At 37.6% G+C, this 15199-nt stretch overlaps 1 protein-coding gene across 1 annotated transcript in view; it reads right to left on the reverse strand.

Annotated features, from left to right (window-relative positions):
• LOC113106199 (cadherin-17-like) overlaps positions 1-15199 on the reverse strand; it is a 34460-nt gene that overhangs the window by 16971 nt on the left and 2290 nt on the right. The window contains exons 2-10 of the mRNA XM_026267877.1: positions 14258-14315; positions 14068-14163; positions 10912-11046; positions 10283-10412; positions 9286-9444; positions 7882-8078; positions 1995-2120; positions 587-737; positions 284-496 (exon numbers count right to left, since the gene is read on the reverse strand). Coding sequence (XP_026123662.1) covers positions 284-496; positions 587-737; positions 1995-2120; positions 7882-8078; positions 9286-9444; positions 10283-10412; positions 10912-11046; positions 14068-14163; positions 14258-14314 — 1264 coding nt within the window. The 5' untranslated portion in view covers position 14315. The remainder of the gene's footprint in view (positions 1-283; positions 497-586; positions 738-1994; positions 2121-7881; positions 8079-9285; positions 9445-10282; positions 10413-10911; positions 11047-14067; positions 14164-14257; positions 14316-15199) is intronic.

Consider the following 15199-nt stretch of genomic DNA (forward strand, 5'->3'; position numbering starts at 1 on the left):
CACACTTTGTGTGTGGAAAGAAGTGACATTTTGAGAGCCATTAGTTGGGTCTATAAAATTACAAAGATCAATTATATCAGCTCCATCCTGCTGCACAACTACAATAACTACCTCAAAGTGTTATATGAAATGAAGTTTGAGCATCACAATGTGAAATATGAAAAAAGTCATTTGTAATCACACAAACCAATCAGAGAAAATGGCACAAAATGACACCGGTTAATTGCGTGGTGTCATTCTACTAGACTAATTTAGCATTGAGCGGTGTTGGGGATGTGATGACCTTTAGCGTCCTCTGCCGTGATGGTGAGTGTGTACTGTGGAGCGGTGCCCTCCATGCTGTCCGCCTGCACTGTGATCACTCCCGAGTCCCGGTCCACACGGAACAAATTCCGGGGAGTCTCAGGCATCTGGCTCACCAGCCGATAAAATATCCGCACGTTATCGGTTTTTGGATCGTCGTTGTCAGCTGCTTGGACTGTGAGAATCTCTGTTCCTGTGAACGGAACATCATGCCACTCACTAAACCTGCTTTGCTTTAGTATTTAAACAGCATTTATATAGTGTGTGTGTTTGTGTGTTTAACCTTTAGTCGCAAGCTCCTTGACCACAGTGTGGTACTGCATTTGTGGGAACGTGGGCCTATTGTCATTGGCGTCCCCCACCATCACTCGCAGCTCCACGGGCTTAGCAATCTCTCGCCCATCTGGCCTCTCTACCACTATGTCAATATGAAACTAAAAGGGAAAAGGGATTCTTGTGAATTCTGATTCGCAAAGAAATCAGTATGTCATCTGCTGATGTACTCTAGTCATCTGTGGCCAGGAGTGCATGATGAAAAGAAACCATGCTCTCTGAAATCCCAATTGTACTTCATTGAATAGAACAATTGTTAAAAACAAAATAAGAATGTATGGAAAATATGTTTGTTTTTCTGTGTCTAAAACACCTGTTGGGTACATCCAAAGGCTTAGTCATAAATCTGAAGATGTGAAATCTGATAGCGGGGAACCTCCAGTCAGAAGACATATTTACAGTGGAACATTATAAAAGATTTAAGCTACGTTCACACTTGTCAATGTTTCGGATTGATAGCTGCATTTACTAGAAGTGTGAGTCTTGAAGTTCAAGATAGAGGCTGGAATCCTGTCTGCATGAATGTGCAGATGAAGTCAAGCTTGTATTATTGTTGTGAATATCACCTAGTGACAGTGACTGAAGTAAATCAAAGATGGCGACATCCAATACTGTGAAATCTTTACAAATGAGGCATTCCATGTTAATTAATCAACAGAAGGGTTATACCTCAGTAATTTGAGTCAAGAGCAGACCAAATAAACTGTTTGGAGTAGCTCTGGTAAAGGATGGTGACTAGCTTTAAACCTTCAGATGACACAGAGCTCATATAGCTGCATCTCTGAACATTACCAAAACCATTCATGAAAAGTCACAACAATGCCACGGAGGGGCTCTCTCACAGACAACTGGTTATGAGTCCTGTAAACTGGTTATAGAATGGAGATGCCACTATCATAAATAACTGAAATCTGTACGAATGCAATCGTATTAATTACACAAACACAGCACTGGCAACTGTATTCTTCTGCGGTGTGAATGTGGCAGTTACATAGATGGAGGAGAGAAGTCATGTAACGACACTGGGTTATTAACAACAAACAACTGGCATTTAGGATGGTATATTTAAGCACAGTATTTATTTACTAGTTCGTTTAATTCTCAAGCATGACACAGAATTTGATGTGCTATCAAAAGCATGCTTGAGTGCAGGACAGATAAAAATTTACATAATTTTATTATTTTTTTAAACGGGGTTGGAGCACTGTTCACTTATCATTTTAATATTTAAAAAACATAATAACAAAATTACATAAAAGCTTACCTATTGCACATTAGATTTTCTATTTTCATAACATTTACACAGTGTTTAGCATATTTAGTACTATTAAAGTATGATAGAAGATTATATCTTTTACCTGGTCCTGCGTTTCTCTGTCCAGAGGAGCATTTAGGTAAATGATTCCTTCTCTGTTGATAGTGAAGAGCATTTCTGGAAACTCTCCCTCAAGACTATACTCAACTGGACTGCCACTCCACTTCACCTGCAAACCCACCCACACACACACACACACACACACACAAAACCAATCAAGACCACTGTAGTTAACTTGAATGAACGTTTACTTGTTATATACATTATATACTATGTATATTCCTAATCTTTTTTTAATTCTGTCTATTTGTTTTTCTTATTTATTCTACAATTAACAAAAGCAAAAAGGCCTCTAATACTAGCTTGCTCTATCTTTTTATTTATGATATGATAAAAAGAAAAACCTTGCTACGTGTACTGCATTAAGCTAACTGAGTCTTGTTATAGCGCTTGCGTTTCATTGCTCTTTTGTGGGTTTTGATTGTTTCCATTGTATTCATTTGTAAGTCACTCTGGATAAAAGCATCTGCTAAATAGTGTTTCTGTGTCTTAAGTGATAGAGCAGTGCGTTAGCAGTGCAAGGTTGTGGATTCGAATCCCAGGGAACACATTTTAGGCAAAAACTGTTAGCCTGAATGCACTGTAAGTTGCTTTGGAAAAAAGTGTTTGCTAAATGCAGACATTTATATATTTATTTAAATGACTAAATGTAAATGTATACCCAAAGGCTGATGGTAAAATAAAGATAGCTTTCCTTATACAATAAGAGGGCACCATCTAAATGGCTTGGACATCATTTTTAAACAATGATGAGATACAACGTTTGAGGAAAACCCTGCATGTTTAGGCACTCCTGATAAGTGCAGCGAGTCCGGCACCAAAACAAACCAGCTGCCCTCACGATGGAGGGATTTTCCACTGCGCTGCGACAAATGATGAAAACAGTACTGGAAAGGGTGTGGAAACGCACCGAAGAAGGAGAGGACCCTGTAGAGAGGAGACATGTGTATCTCCTCAGTACCTCGCCCTCCAACCGTTTGTTATGGAGATGGCTCTCCAAACTCAAGCTCTTTGTATACATCAGCGGGCCTCTCTAAAGATGACCTGCCCACACTGTTATGAACCGTCAAGAGCAGAGCTTTGAGGAGATGAATGTGTGTCGTCCCGCTGTTCTAAAAATGGCGAGCACCAGCTAAGGTGATGTCATCTATTTAGTTTCCAAGGCCTGTTTTTGACAGAAGTGATTGGATCCTGTTAGGATGAGTCAGTTCATGCCTTTGATGTGCAGTGCTGCAAGAGAGAGTGTTAACAGTTGGATGTTGAAAATATATTTTTGTGATAAGGAGTCCATCCATGCACATTGAGGTGCCCTAGGAGGCCATTATTATTTTCGTTCTCTTTTGTTTTCCTACGATCACAAGAAAAAAGAAGAAGAATGAAATCATTTAATCACATCCGTCTAATATCATTCTATAATCACCCAGGTGTCCCAGACACTCAATCTGGCTAACAATTAGATTGATCACATCTTCTCAGTCGCTATTGTGTCTAAGAAAATAGCTGTAGCCTCCTGCTACTCATCTGTACTCAAGTGTTACTGATTTGGAAAGGCTCCATAACTGAGACATAGGAGTCAAAGTGTAAAAAAAAAAAAAAAGAACACTCAGTAATAAAGGTACAACAGCTGTCACTGGGGCGGTGCCTTTTCAGAAGGTACATATTTGTACCTAAAGGTTCCATTTTGGTATACCTTAAAGGTGCATATTAGTACTGAAGTTGGATATATTAGAACATAATAGGGACCTCAACCTTTTGAAAGGGTACCGCCCCAGTGACAGCTGTTGTACCTTTATTGGTTGCACTTTATTTTACAGTACGTGTACTAACATGTACTTATATTGTACTTACAGTGTATTTATCTAAACAAAAAGTTCTGGTAATACAAGGTAACTACATGGGGTAGGGTTAGGTTTAGGGGTAGGTTCAGGGTTAGTACCTAGTTATTACATAATTATTGTAATTACTATAATAAGTACATAGTATGTACATGGGGAACAGGACTGTAAAATAAAGTGCTACCCCTTTATTTCTAAAGCTCATCCATGATGCAGCCATATATTGTGCTTATATATATATATACAGACAGAAAAAGAAAACAGAAAATAAAAAATAAAGTCAACATTTGTAAAAATAAGTACAATAAAAAGTCAAATTGCAAGATATAAGCTCAAATGTATTTTTTCATTGCAATTTTGTTTACAACTTGCAATGCGTTTTAAAATAAATAAAACGTTTTTATCTCACAATTTTGAGTTTAAATTAGAATTGGAGATTGTGAGATATAAACTCAGAATTGTGATATATAAAGTCACAACTACCTACTTTTTTATTTTTCTATTTAATTTAATTTTTATCTCTTCTCATCTTATCTTATCTTATCTTATCTTATCTTATCTTATCTTATCTCAAAGAAGAAACATGCTTCAATAGTATCACTGTGAGATTTATTTTTTTGGTTCCAGTTAATAAGCTAGTCGATGATAATCCACCTGACTTTGTAGTGGTGACTCTGGCGATAACCCGCTTGTGTAAAGGACAGAATGATCAGGCTTCTCCTGAACTTCATTAAAATGCAGCAAAGTGAAATCCCAGCACCCTGAAGAGTGTTGAAGCAAGATATTTTTCAAGCACACCAGCATCTTGCAAAATAAACTACAGAGTAACACGGATCACAGTTTTACTGGAACAATGCCATTTTTTTTTTCAAGCCTGAAGATGAACATCCTCCACAGACCTGATTTAAACGTGGCAATTCAAAATGCTTCTGCTGTCAGCCTATCTGTCTCTCGTACACACTCAGTCACAAACAGCAAATTGTGACTCTTGAGCAGTCATTTTTTCTTGTAGGGTCAATTTGAATGCCAAAGGATAGAAAAATGTGATTGCACTACTGTGGCATCAGCTAAACACAATATGGATGAAATGGGGATGAAGAATGGGTAGCTGCTCAGTTCAGATGCTCTCCTGAATAGTGTCTCCCCTGGATTTGGTGGATTTGAGTGAGAGCAAACAAATAAAGCTGACATCCCTAGCTCAAGCCATCCACTAAGCATTCGGATCAAACAAAAGCTCTTTATCTGTGTTTTGTAGGAACACATGAAGTTAGGAGGATTGAGATCAACTTTTTTAGGTTCATCTCTATGCTATTTTAAAAATAGAAAAATGGAGTAGGATGAAATGAGGAGAGCACAGTCGATGCTGTCCTGCAGTGCTGCTATGAGGGACTCTGAGTCCTTTATGACAACTAATCTGTTTCATAACCAGTGAAACTCCAGCCACACACATGCACATCACAGCACACACGAGTGGGTGGGAAAAGGCTTTTCCCATTTAAAAAAAAAAGAAAAAAAAAAGAAAGAAAGGAATCAAGTCAGACCCAGCACCCACACAGCACACATATTATTTTACTCATCTGACTCTTCTATACTAACATTTCTTTGGCGTAAATTTATTTAAATATAATGCAATGAGATATCAATCTGATGTTCCATTATATTCTTTCTATATTTTATATTCTATTTTAAGATTCAATTAAGATTCAGTTGCATTTATTAAAACCAGTTCACATCACTAAAATTATTTAATAGAAAATTCTCAGAAAATGTATTCAGGTGGCTAAATACTGTTATTACTACAACTAACTAACTAAATAAACTCACAAAGCACACACAGTACATTCTTTTGCTAATGTCATTCACAGGAATAACTTGCAATCATGATAATTTCTATTGACAGTCCTAATGTTTTTAAGTTGGAATTTTATGTTTTAGGTTTAAAAAGCAACATAGAAATCTTCCACCCTGCTTGAGTACATATAGCTCTGGTTCGGAAAGGAACTTTTTATGTGTGTGCGTGATCCAGGAATTTCAGTGGGTGGAAAGACGTTGGTGTGTGTAGGAGGCACCCACGAAGGAGAGAGGAGGATCTTTGGCCACAAACCCACGAATAATTTGTGACTGTAAAAGATTATTCTGCAAACACATATCATATACACTTTCCGCTGCATACTGTGCAATTTCACTCAAATATCACTGGCTCTACTCAAGTATTTCAGCATTCCAGTTCACTCTATTAACAAACAGTGTTGTGGGTAACGCGTTACAAAGTAACGCGTTAGAGTACTCTAATTACTTTTTTCCTGAAATGTGTAACTTAACGCGTTAGTTTCGTGCGTAAGTAATCAGTAACTTCGTTATTTTTTTAAAAAAGTAATCCGTTATTTTAAGGAAAGGAAAATCCCGACTGCAGCCTGCTTTCTGTCAGACAGTAGGCCTAGGTCTATTGTGCCACCTGCGGATGTATCAGCGGAGCCGAAGCTCTGTGATCGTAAAGTCAATGGCTGTGATGCGTCTGTGCCCTGCGCCTGACCCTGTGTGTGTGTGGGGTTTTTTTTTCCCCGAACTCCCGGCAAGATAGCAGAGAGGACAGCGTTTGGTTTATGGAAGTACGCACATTATTTTCAATTTGTCAACGAAAAAGAAAAGAACATAACGGTAAAATGCACACTCTGCTTTGGTGAAAAGCTTCTGTCGACCGCCAAAAATTCTACCTCAAATTTAACGCTACGTTTTAATCACTACTTTGAAGAGTAAATGTTAGAGGACTGTGTTAAAGCGAATTTAGGCTTGTGACTGTGAGTGACACTTTAATAATAATTAGTTCGGCTATTAAGCGATTTGTCATTTGCCTGTGTGGCAGTGAAGGATTTAATTCGGTTTGTTATCATTTTTGTTTGACAGTCAGCTGTTAATTTCTGTTAGATCGTTGGCTGGCTGGTTGTTCATCATTTCTAAATGGATTTAAATCTGCAAGCCTGTTTAAGGTTGTGTTTACAAGTAAGCATACTTGTACTTTGATAACTGCATTATTTAAAGTTAAAGAAAAATCAGGAGTTATCTTTTGGTGCTCATAATATACAGTAGCCGCCTAGGCTACCCGGGCTGGGTAACGTTAGGTGCGAATTTTGATTAATAATATGTTCTGTGATAGTAAATAAATAAAACGCCATGTGGAATAGCCGATTGCTGACTGTCTTTCCTGTTATTGTTATCCTGCAGTGTTAATTTAGTCGGATGAATGACGTTATTCATTGTCGGGAGACGGGAGTCACGACTTCTAGGTGCATTTAAAGGGGCCGGGGGCTGTGTCTGTCATGTGTGAGCCGCTGCAAACGGCTTTTAATTTTTGGTAACGCATGAGTACTCTAACGCGTTACTTTTATGAATAGGTAACGCTGTATCATAACTGATTACTTTTAATTGATGGTAACGTTGTAACCTAACTAACTACTTTACAAAGTAACTATACCCAACACTGTTAACAAACCAGTAACCATGATTTATTACCTAAAAAAATAATTTGCTGCTTATTAATAGATAGTAAGGTAGTTGTTAAGTTTAGTTATTGGGTAGGATTAGGGATGTAGAATATGTGCTTTATAAGTACTAGTAAACAGCTAGTATGTTATTAATAGGGAGGCTAATAAGCAACTAGTTAATAGTGAGAACAGGTTCCTATACCAAAGTATTACCACTACAACAATTTCTACAACAGATTTCACCTTTGATGTAAAAATACATTTAAACATAAGGGCTAAGAGGTAGAAAGTAGATGCCCCACATCCACTATCAAGTGTTTCATAGACAGGGACTGTATATTAGGATGGCAGTGAGTCGTGACTAATATAAATTTTGAACATCAAGCAAAAAGTCATGTCATGATGAAAGCCATGTGCAGTTGTGGGATGCTGCCACACTCGCTTTTGAAGAGGATGAATGCAATATAAAACAGACTCACATATACTGTACATACACACATGCAGAGTATCCATCTCATGCCATCAGTGCTCCTAGAGTCTGCTTTTGACATACCTGTGAGATTTGGATGGGATATGGTCCAGGCAGATTCTCCTGCAGTCTCACAGGATCAGGGGAGGCCCATGCGTTCCCGGTCACCTCCACTAACACAGTTCCAGTGGAGAAGAAAGCGTTGGACTTGCCGGCCATGTCCTGTACCATCACAGACAGCTTGTAGCGGCCACACATTTCTGGATCTAGAGTTGAGGCACCTGGACAAATGGACAAATTAAGAAATAAAACAGCTGAAGCACAAAGATCAAACGGGAAAATATGTAGTACATACTGGTTACATACACATTACTGATTATGAAGTCTATTTGAAGCATTTATTTGATCAGAAATACAGCAAAAACAGCAATATTATGAAATATTATAAGAATTTTAAACTTGAATTTTCTATTTAATATGTATCCCTCTCTGTGAAATCCAGGCTAAAATCTCAAAATCTAATTTATGAGATAACACAACTCAAAGCTTGATTTCAACCAATTAATTTCACAGCAATTTCAATCATTGACATGGCCTTAATGGGTCAATATAAAAGATATAAAGGTTACATTTTCACACAATATTCTTTACCTTATGAAGGATGGTTTTAGGTAGAAAACAGTAAATCTAAAAAAAAAATTTTTTAGCTGTGTTTTCACAGAGAGGGTGACATATGGACCCACTTTATATTAAATGCACAGTTCTTTGAGTGTAACTAAACACAATACAGCTACAGGTTTTGTTTATCACCATTGCAGTTTATTTCTCAGGAGTGTTTAGCACAATGTATATCTCCCTGTGATCAACTCAAAGACAGAAGCAAAGACCATCTTTTGTCTGCACTGCCTCATGAAAACACAGTGTACAAACACTCTCTGAGCATATTAAGTCTGTGTTTTTATCTGTCTCTCTGAGCTAATGCCAGTTGGCCAGGCTGCTCTGGTTATATTTGAACCAGAATCCTCTGAGCTGACCTAAATGCTCAGGCTCTTGGTGACTCATTCAAATGAACCAGCTTTCTTTTCTGGCTCTGTGAGGTTTGGCACTGATTCAAAATCATTTTAATTTAGCTGCCATGTTTAAAAAACCAAAGGGCAATGTTGTTAACAGCTGATTTAACAATGCAATGAGCAGAGCGTATTGGACTGGCTGAGTGAAAGAGAGAGAGTTATTAACTGAGTTCATGGTGGGACTGGGCTGAGAGGAGTGAAGGATGAGGAAGGGAGACAAGAAGGGATACCGTCTTTCAATTTACACCAAGACACTAAAATAGCATGAGGGAACTATACAGAATTCACAAGAAAAGTAGGCATATTTCTATGCCTTTTCAGGATTTGATTGACTGATGCAATGGCATGTTGTTTAGGAGACACTGACTGATGCATTCATCCTAATCTTAGTCACACACAAGCAGCAGTAGTTTATTACCATCCTCCGTAAGGGACACTTCTCCTGTGATGGAATTGATGGAGAACATGTGGCTGGCAGGGATGCGTGGTATCTGGTCCAGAAGACTGAAACGCAGGTCCGCATGGGCCGTGTTTCTGTCATCTCGGTCCAGTGCTTCCACCTGCATGAACGGGATTCCTGTGACAATGACACACACACACACAAAAACACACCATAATTATTTATCGCAATCTACATGAACCGACTGAACTGACGCATTTAGATTTTAATGAGCTAATGGGGGTTAGTTGCATATTAACAGAACTGAATTTCAAAAATAGCTTTTTTTTGTTGGTACAATTATATAAATGTATTAATATATACAGTGTGAAAGGAGACAGGAAACGACAGCGAGAAGAGGGAGGAATGGGACTGGTTATACTGCGCAACATGTCAAAGTAAAGACGTTGATTATCACAGAAAATAATTCTGTAATTACTGCCATGAGTTGAATTTTGTTGAACCAGAATACATTCTACTTTTTTTCAAATTGCCCCATTCTTAATGTTTGATTGCAATCAGGTGATTGCAAAACAGCTTACAATCTCGCAACTAGGCTGACATTCAACACAGGTCATTATTGATATTCTATATTCAAATCATTGCCATAGAGAATTACTTCACTGCACTGATTCATTATCAACATTTGATTCTTAAGGTTATTAGTTTTCTTCCTTAGCATGAAGCCTCTGCGGTCATGGGTCTCTTTATTGTGATGTTCTTAAAATACAAGATGAGAAATCTCTGAGCATTATTGAGCAAAGACATTTTTCATTTTGGTCTTGTTATTTACTCCAATCTCTGTTAGAGTTTCTGAGAAAACCTGGAGAACATTTTCGTGTTAGTGCTTCAAGGGCATTTATCTCGCTTAGCATCGCACGCCTGTAGAATGTAAGGAAAAGTCAAGGCAATTAGGATGAGCATCAAGCAAAGGACGTTCTCTGGCGCAGGCCTGCTGTGCTCTTCTCCCACCCACCTTTGAGAAGCCCCAGCTGCACGCTGCCTCTCATGCTCTCTTCCAAGAACACCGGCACGTTGTCGTTCTTATCGATGACGCACACCTCGACAGTAAAGCTCTGAGTGTGCATGGACTTTGTGAAGGACACCTGGGAAAAAACACTCAGGTCAAATCACTCGAGCAGCATGTCTTATTAGAGCTCAAACCTTTTCACCTCACGTTTCATTGGCCTGCAATTTCATCAACATCTGTTATTTTGGGCTGCACTCAAGAAGCCATGTGCTATAGCAGTCAATGCTGAATTTGAGCAAATGTAAAACAAGTCATACATTAAAGAAACTTGCATTAAATATGGGTCTAAGACAAAGGAACATTTGAAGAGTTCAGATACAAAAGACTCTAAATGCCGTTTTCTTCTAAAATGAGCAGTTTTATCAGGCTCCTACTTTATGTGTAGGATAAGTAATTTTACAATAATGGCAATAAATAGGTTAAATAGGTTATATAAATATAATATGAATAAGTTCTTGTCAGTGAAATAACTGAACATAAACATAGGAGCCTGAGAAAAATGCTAAATATAGAAGAAAATTTCAAATGACACTTTCTTTTTTTTACATAAATGAAATTCCTTTATGATTGTGCACCTGCAAGGAGTAAGACGGCTGCTTCTCTCTGTCCAGAGGTTTAAGGGCATACAGGAAGCCTGACTCCACCCCAAAAATCCCTTCATCGTCACCACTTACAGTCAGATCAGAGTAGGTCAGGGGGAGATCCGGCAACTGTAAAATCAAAATATGATAAGTATAACATGCATATCAGTGTACTCTTCTTAACGATATAGACATCATATCTACATAAATAAATAAAAAATCACACAAACCCCACCCACTTAACCAAGGACTTTACCAGGTCTGATATGCTCAACTTACAGTACATTTTTCTTTATAAAAGAATCACTAGCTTTTCACATGAATGCTAATTTGCATTGGTGTCATTTGTTCGGTTGTCAGTCCCTACATTATGCGGTGTATAGATTGCCAATTGTCTTTTTAACAGCATGAAAAACAGTGAATTATTTTCAAATAGTGAATTGTTTGTACACAGAAACGCACAAAAACATTCCCCTTATAATAACTGAAGCCATATATCACTTCAGTTCAGCTCTTTCACAAAAAATAAAATAAAAAAAATATACATTTACATTCAGTAGAACTGTCTACAGAAAGTATACCTTATTTACATTATGCCTGTACTCTGCTGATAACAATAAAAGTGTCTGCGCTAAACCAAACTGGCATTTTGAGCAGGTGACAATTGACCATTGTGTCAATACGCTCTGCAAAATAGCATATTGTTGAAAATAAAATTTGGTGCAGTGGTAGGCCTACTATATTTAAACATATTGACACTATCACAGTTATTTTATTGCGGGAGCAGTAATCATAATCCAGTTTAAAAAATATATATATATATATATATATATATATATATATATATATATATATATATATATATATATATATATATATATATATATATATATATTATTATTAATTACGCAGCCGTAATTTAACCAGTTATCTGGCTACAGAAGCTGCTTTGTGTGGAAGTTATACATTCTAATTGTCTGATGACATGAGCTGCTTGATTAAATCACGGTGACCACATTTTGCTGCCTTTAAGTGCATATGCTGGGAAACTCAGAGTCAGGCATTCTTTATAATGACCACATGATTTAAGTTGGACAAATAACACGGAAGTACCCCAAACAAAACAATTAATTATAGCATATATATAATCATCCATATTTAGATCAGTGTTTCTGCCATGTTTCCAATCAACATGCTCTTTCCGACGTCACAGCTCGGCATCTAATGTGCCATTTAGTAAATATATATAGTATGGCTTGGTCATTTGTGTGCCCGGAACTCGCAGTTATGATATTTACGAAAAAGAGCACTTGAAGAGCACATTAATGGCTGTTAGTGTAAACACTGGTTGCGTAGTAGAAGCGGTCAGTGAGGTAGTAATGATGTTTGGCTGACCGTTCTCTAAATATCTGTGAATAAACATGGCTGCTGCTTTTGACAGCAGTTATGTGGCTCAGTGGTTCACACCAGGGCACACAGAGATCCAGACTTAAGCTGGACATGAGGCTCCAAATGCTTTGTGTTCAGTACTGGCACATCCAATACATGGTACAGTGTGCATGTGGTCACATATCTTAAATAGCACACAAACCTGAACAGTAAGTGTCATACCAAAAATTCCCATCTACCTGGCCAAGATTTTAATTCTTTTGTCTGGCTCCTGAAATGTATCTCAGAATAGTTAATAGTTAAGAAAGGTCAAGACTGATTGAAGTGCTAACTGCACACAGCATGACTTGCATGTCACTTTGTAGCTCGCCTTTCCCCTTGCCCAATCTGAAATGCTGCCTTCACTTCTGCACAGGCTATCCAGGGAACAGAGTCTTTTAAACCCATGCTTGGTTGTTTTGATTGACTGTGGTAAAAAAGCTAACAAAAAAACGATCAGTTCTATCTGTGGCACCTGCAGCAAGAACACAATACTCAACTAGAGCTAAAAAAAGAAGAAAAAAAAAGAAAGGAAAATAAATGCATCATTTGTCACTTATTTTTTGTAAGCCTAAACAAATATTACGTAGCCATCATTCTGTTCTTTCAGTCATCACACGCATGTAATTATCCACCCACTTGCATGTAGGCCATTATACTTGATTTGGACACTGAACAGAGACTGTTTTGATAGCATGTCGTCAGACACAGAAAATGATGAGCGAAAAGCACTAGGACCCAAACAGTCCTTCAGAAATACCGCCAATTACAGTGTCAAAGCGAAAAGCTTTTTGGAGAGCAACCGGGCTATTACTAAACGACATCTGGTAAAGATGTCTGACACAGGGTTTGAAGAAAGGCATTGTACAGTAGTGCCATATTTAGTCTGGTGACGACCGTGAATGCCTGCTCATAATTACACCTTGAGTTCTGAGTGCTCTGTGAAGAGGGATGTAGGGTTTATTGAATGGCTTGTTCGATGCTCTGCTTTTTCAGTCCTTTCTCTACATTGCTCTTAGAAGCAGTCATTAATACATTTGCAGAACTCTTAAGTCATTCACAACACAGCACAAGGACAGTCCATTTTAACCATCTACATTCAGTCTATAAATAACACACGCGGCAATTTCTTTCACTCAGTGATACCTTACTCACCTGATCTGACAACACGTCAGAACTGCTTATTACAATTTCTTTGCCTACTTTAATGTTCAGAACCTTGGAGTCACATCCGCACACTTTTGGAAATTAGCCTAAATCAGTTCGTCTGTCTAGACTGAATAAAAGTACACCTCCACACCACACGTAATATAAAAGAGGCTTTCATTCCACATGCCTTCCTCATCTCCTGTCTTGATTACTTGAAATGTCATTTTCATCAGTCTAGTCAACAAAAACCTTGCTAGACAAATTGGCAACCTGTATCGTCTTGTGTTAGGTGCAAAACACTCCTTTTAACCATCTCCGCTCTTAATAGCCCTTCCCCTCATCATCTACACAACTGCTCAGTCTATACACACAGTTACTGGATTAATGACCTGCTTCAGCTGATAATAATAATAGCTGTTGTTATTTTTATTCAATTTTCTTTCTTTGTTTTCTTTTTTAATTTTTTTTAATTTTTATTATGGACATACAGTACCCAATATAAGTCAAGCTAAAGCTTCTACTAATATGTAAACTTTCCAAAGTCATTTTTTCCTCCTTACAGAAAGAACTCACCTTGGTGAGGTACCATGGGAAAATACCATCATAGTTTTCTGGAACACCGATTTTAAGATGAGCAGTCTCAGAAAGCAACATGTTCTGAGACAGCACCTAAAATAGAAGGCAAATAATTGTAGAAGGTAAATCATGTTGCGTGATAAACATTAATATGGTACAGACAAAAAGGCCAACTAAAAGAACTTACACTCAGTGCAATAAACCAAGCACTCAGAGATTCCATCAAGACAACAGCGGCCTTCATGCTTAAGACAAATAACAACAACAATAACATCATTTTAGCATTCATGCTTTGCTTCAAATTTCCATCTATTTTTCTTTTGATGTATTTTTCTTATCCCAGCATACAGTAGTTTCTGAAGTTCCTCTACGAGCAAGAAACTGACTAATGGATTTTCTTTTAAAGGTGCACTTTGTAAGTTTGTGTTGATTCTTTTTTTTCTCAAAGCCACAGCGTCAGATGCCATACTGTAGGCTTGTGTTGTAATGTAGCCTAAATACATATAATTCTAGTCTATTTCTCCAAAATTCTGATAATTTGTTTGTGTGAAACTTTGTAAAATAAAAAAAAATAAAAACAGAATGCATCTCAGAGAGAAACCAATAGTCTGAGAGAGAGAGAAAAAAAAACTCTTATCAGGCGTGCCATCAGACAACTTTTCCCTCAAGTTAATGTTAAACTCGAGTACACGACCTCATCAGGGGCTGACTGCCACTGTAGCCACATCAGCCCATATTACCACACACACACACAAGCCCACCATGGACACCCTCATTCACTACACATTTTTGTACAGATAGTGAAATAAAGCAGTTCTGTATGTATCAGATATTTAAACATTTAATGGCAAACAATGCTGATTTTGTAAATTTACACATACCTGAGGATTAATTACATAGCCTAATGTAATTTATGTATGCATATTTAATGTTTTATTTTAATATATGACTACATATTCAAAATAAAGTTCACTACAAATATCTACAGTATGGCTATTGCTTTAGGTTTTTGACATGCTAGACTATATTGCAAATAGCCCACATCAGTCTGTTTATCTGGGCAGGGGTAGACAGTTCAGCTCTAACCCTGAAAAAAAACAAAAAACTCATCTGCCTGTACCTTAGTAAT

Source organism: Carassius auratus, chromosome 7 (assembly GCF_003368295.1).
Source record: "Carassius auratus strain Wakin chromosome 7, ASM336829v1, whole genome shotgun sequence".
NCBI classification, from domain to species: domain Eukaryota; kingdom Metazoa; phylum Chordata; class Actinopteri; order Cypriniformes; family Cyprinidae; genus Carassius; species Carassius auratus.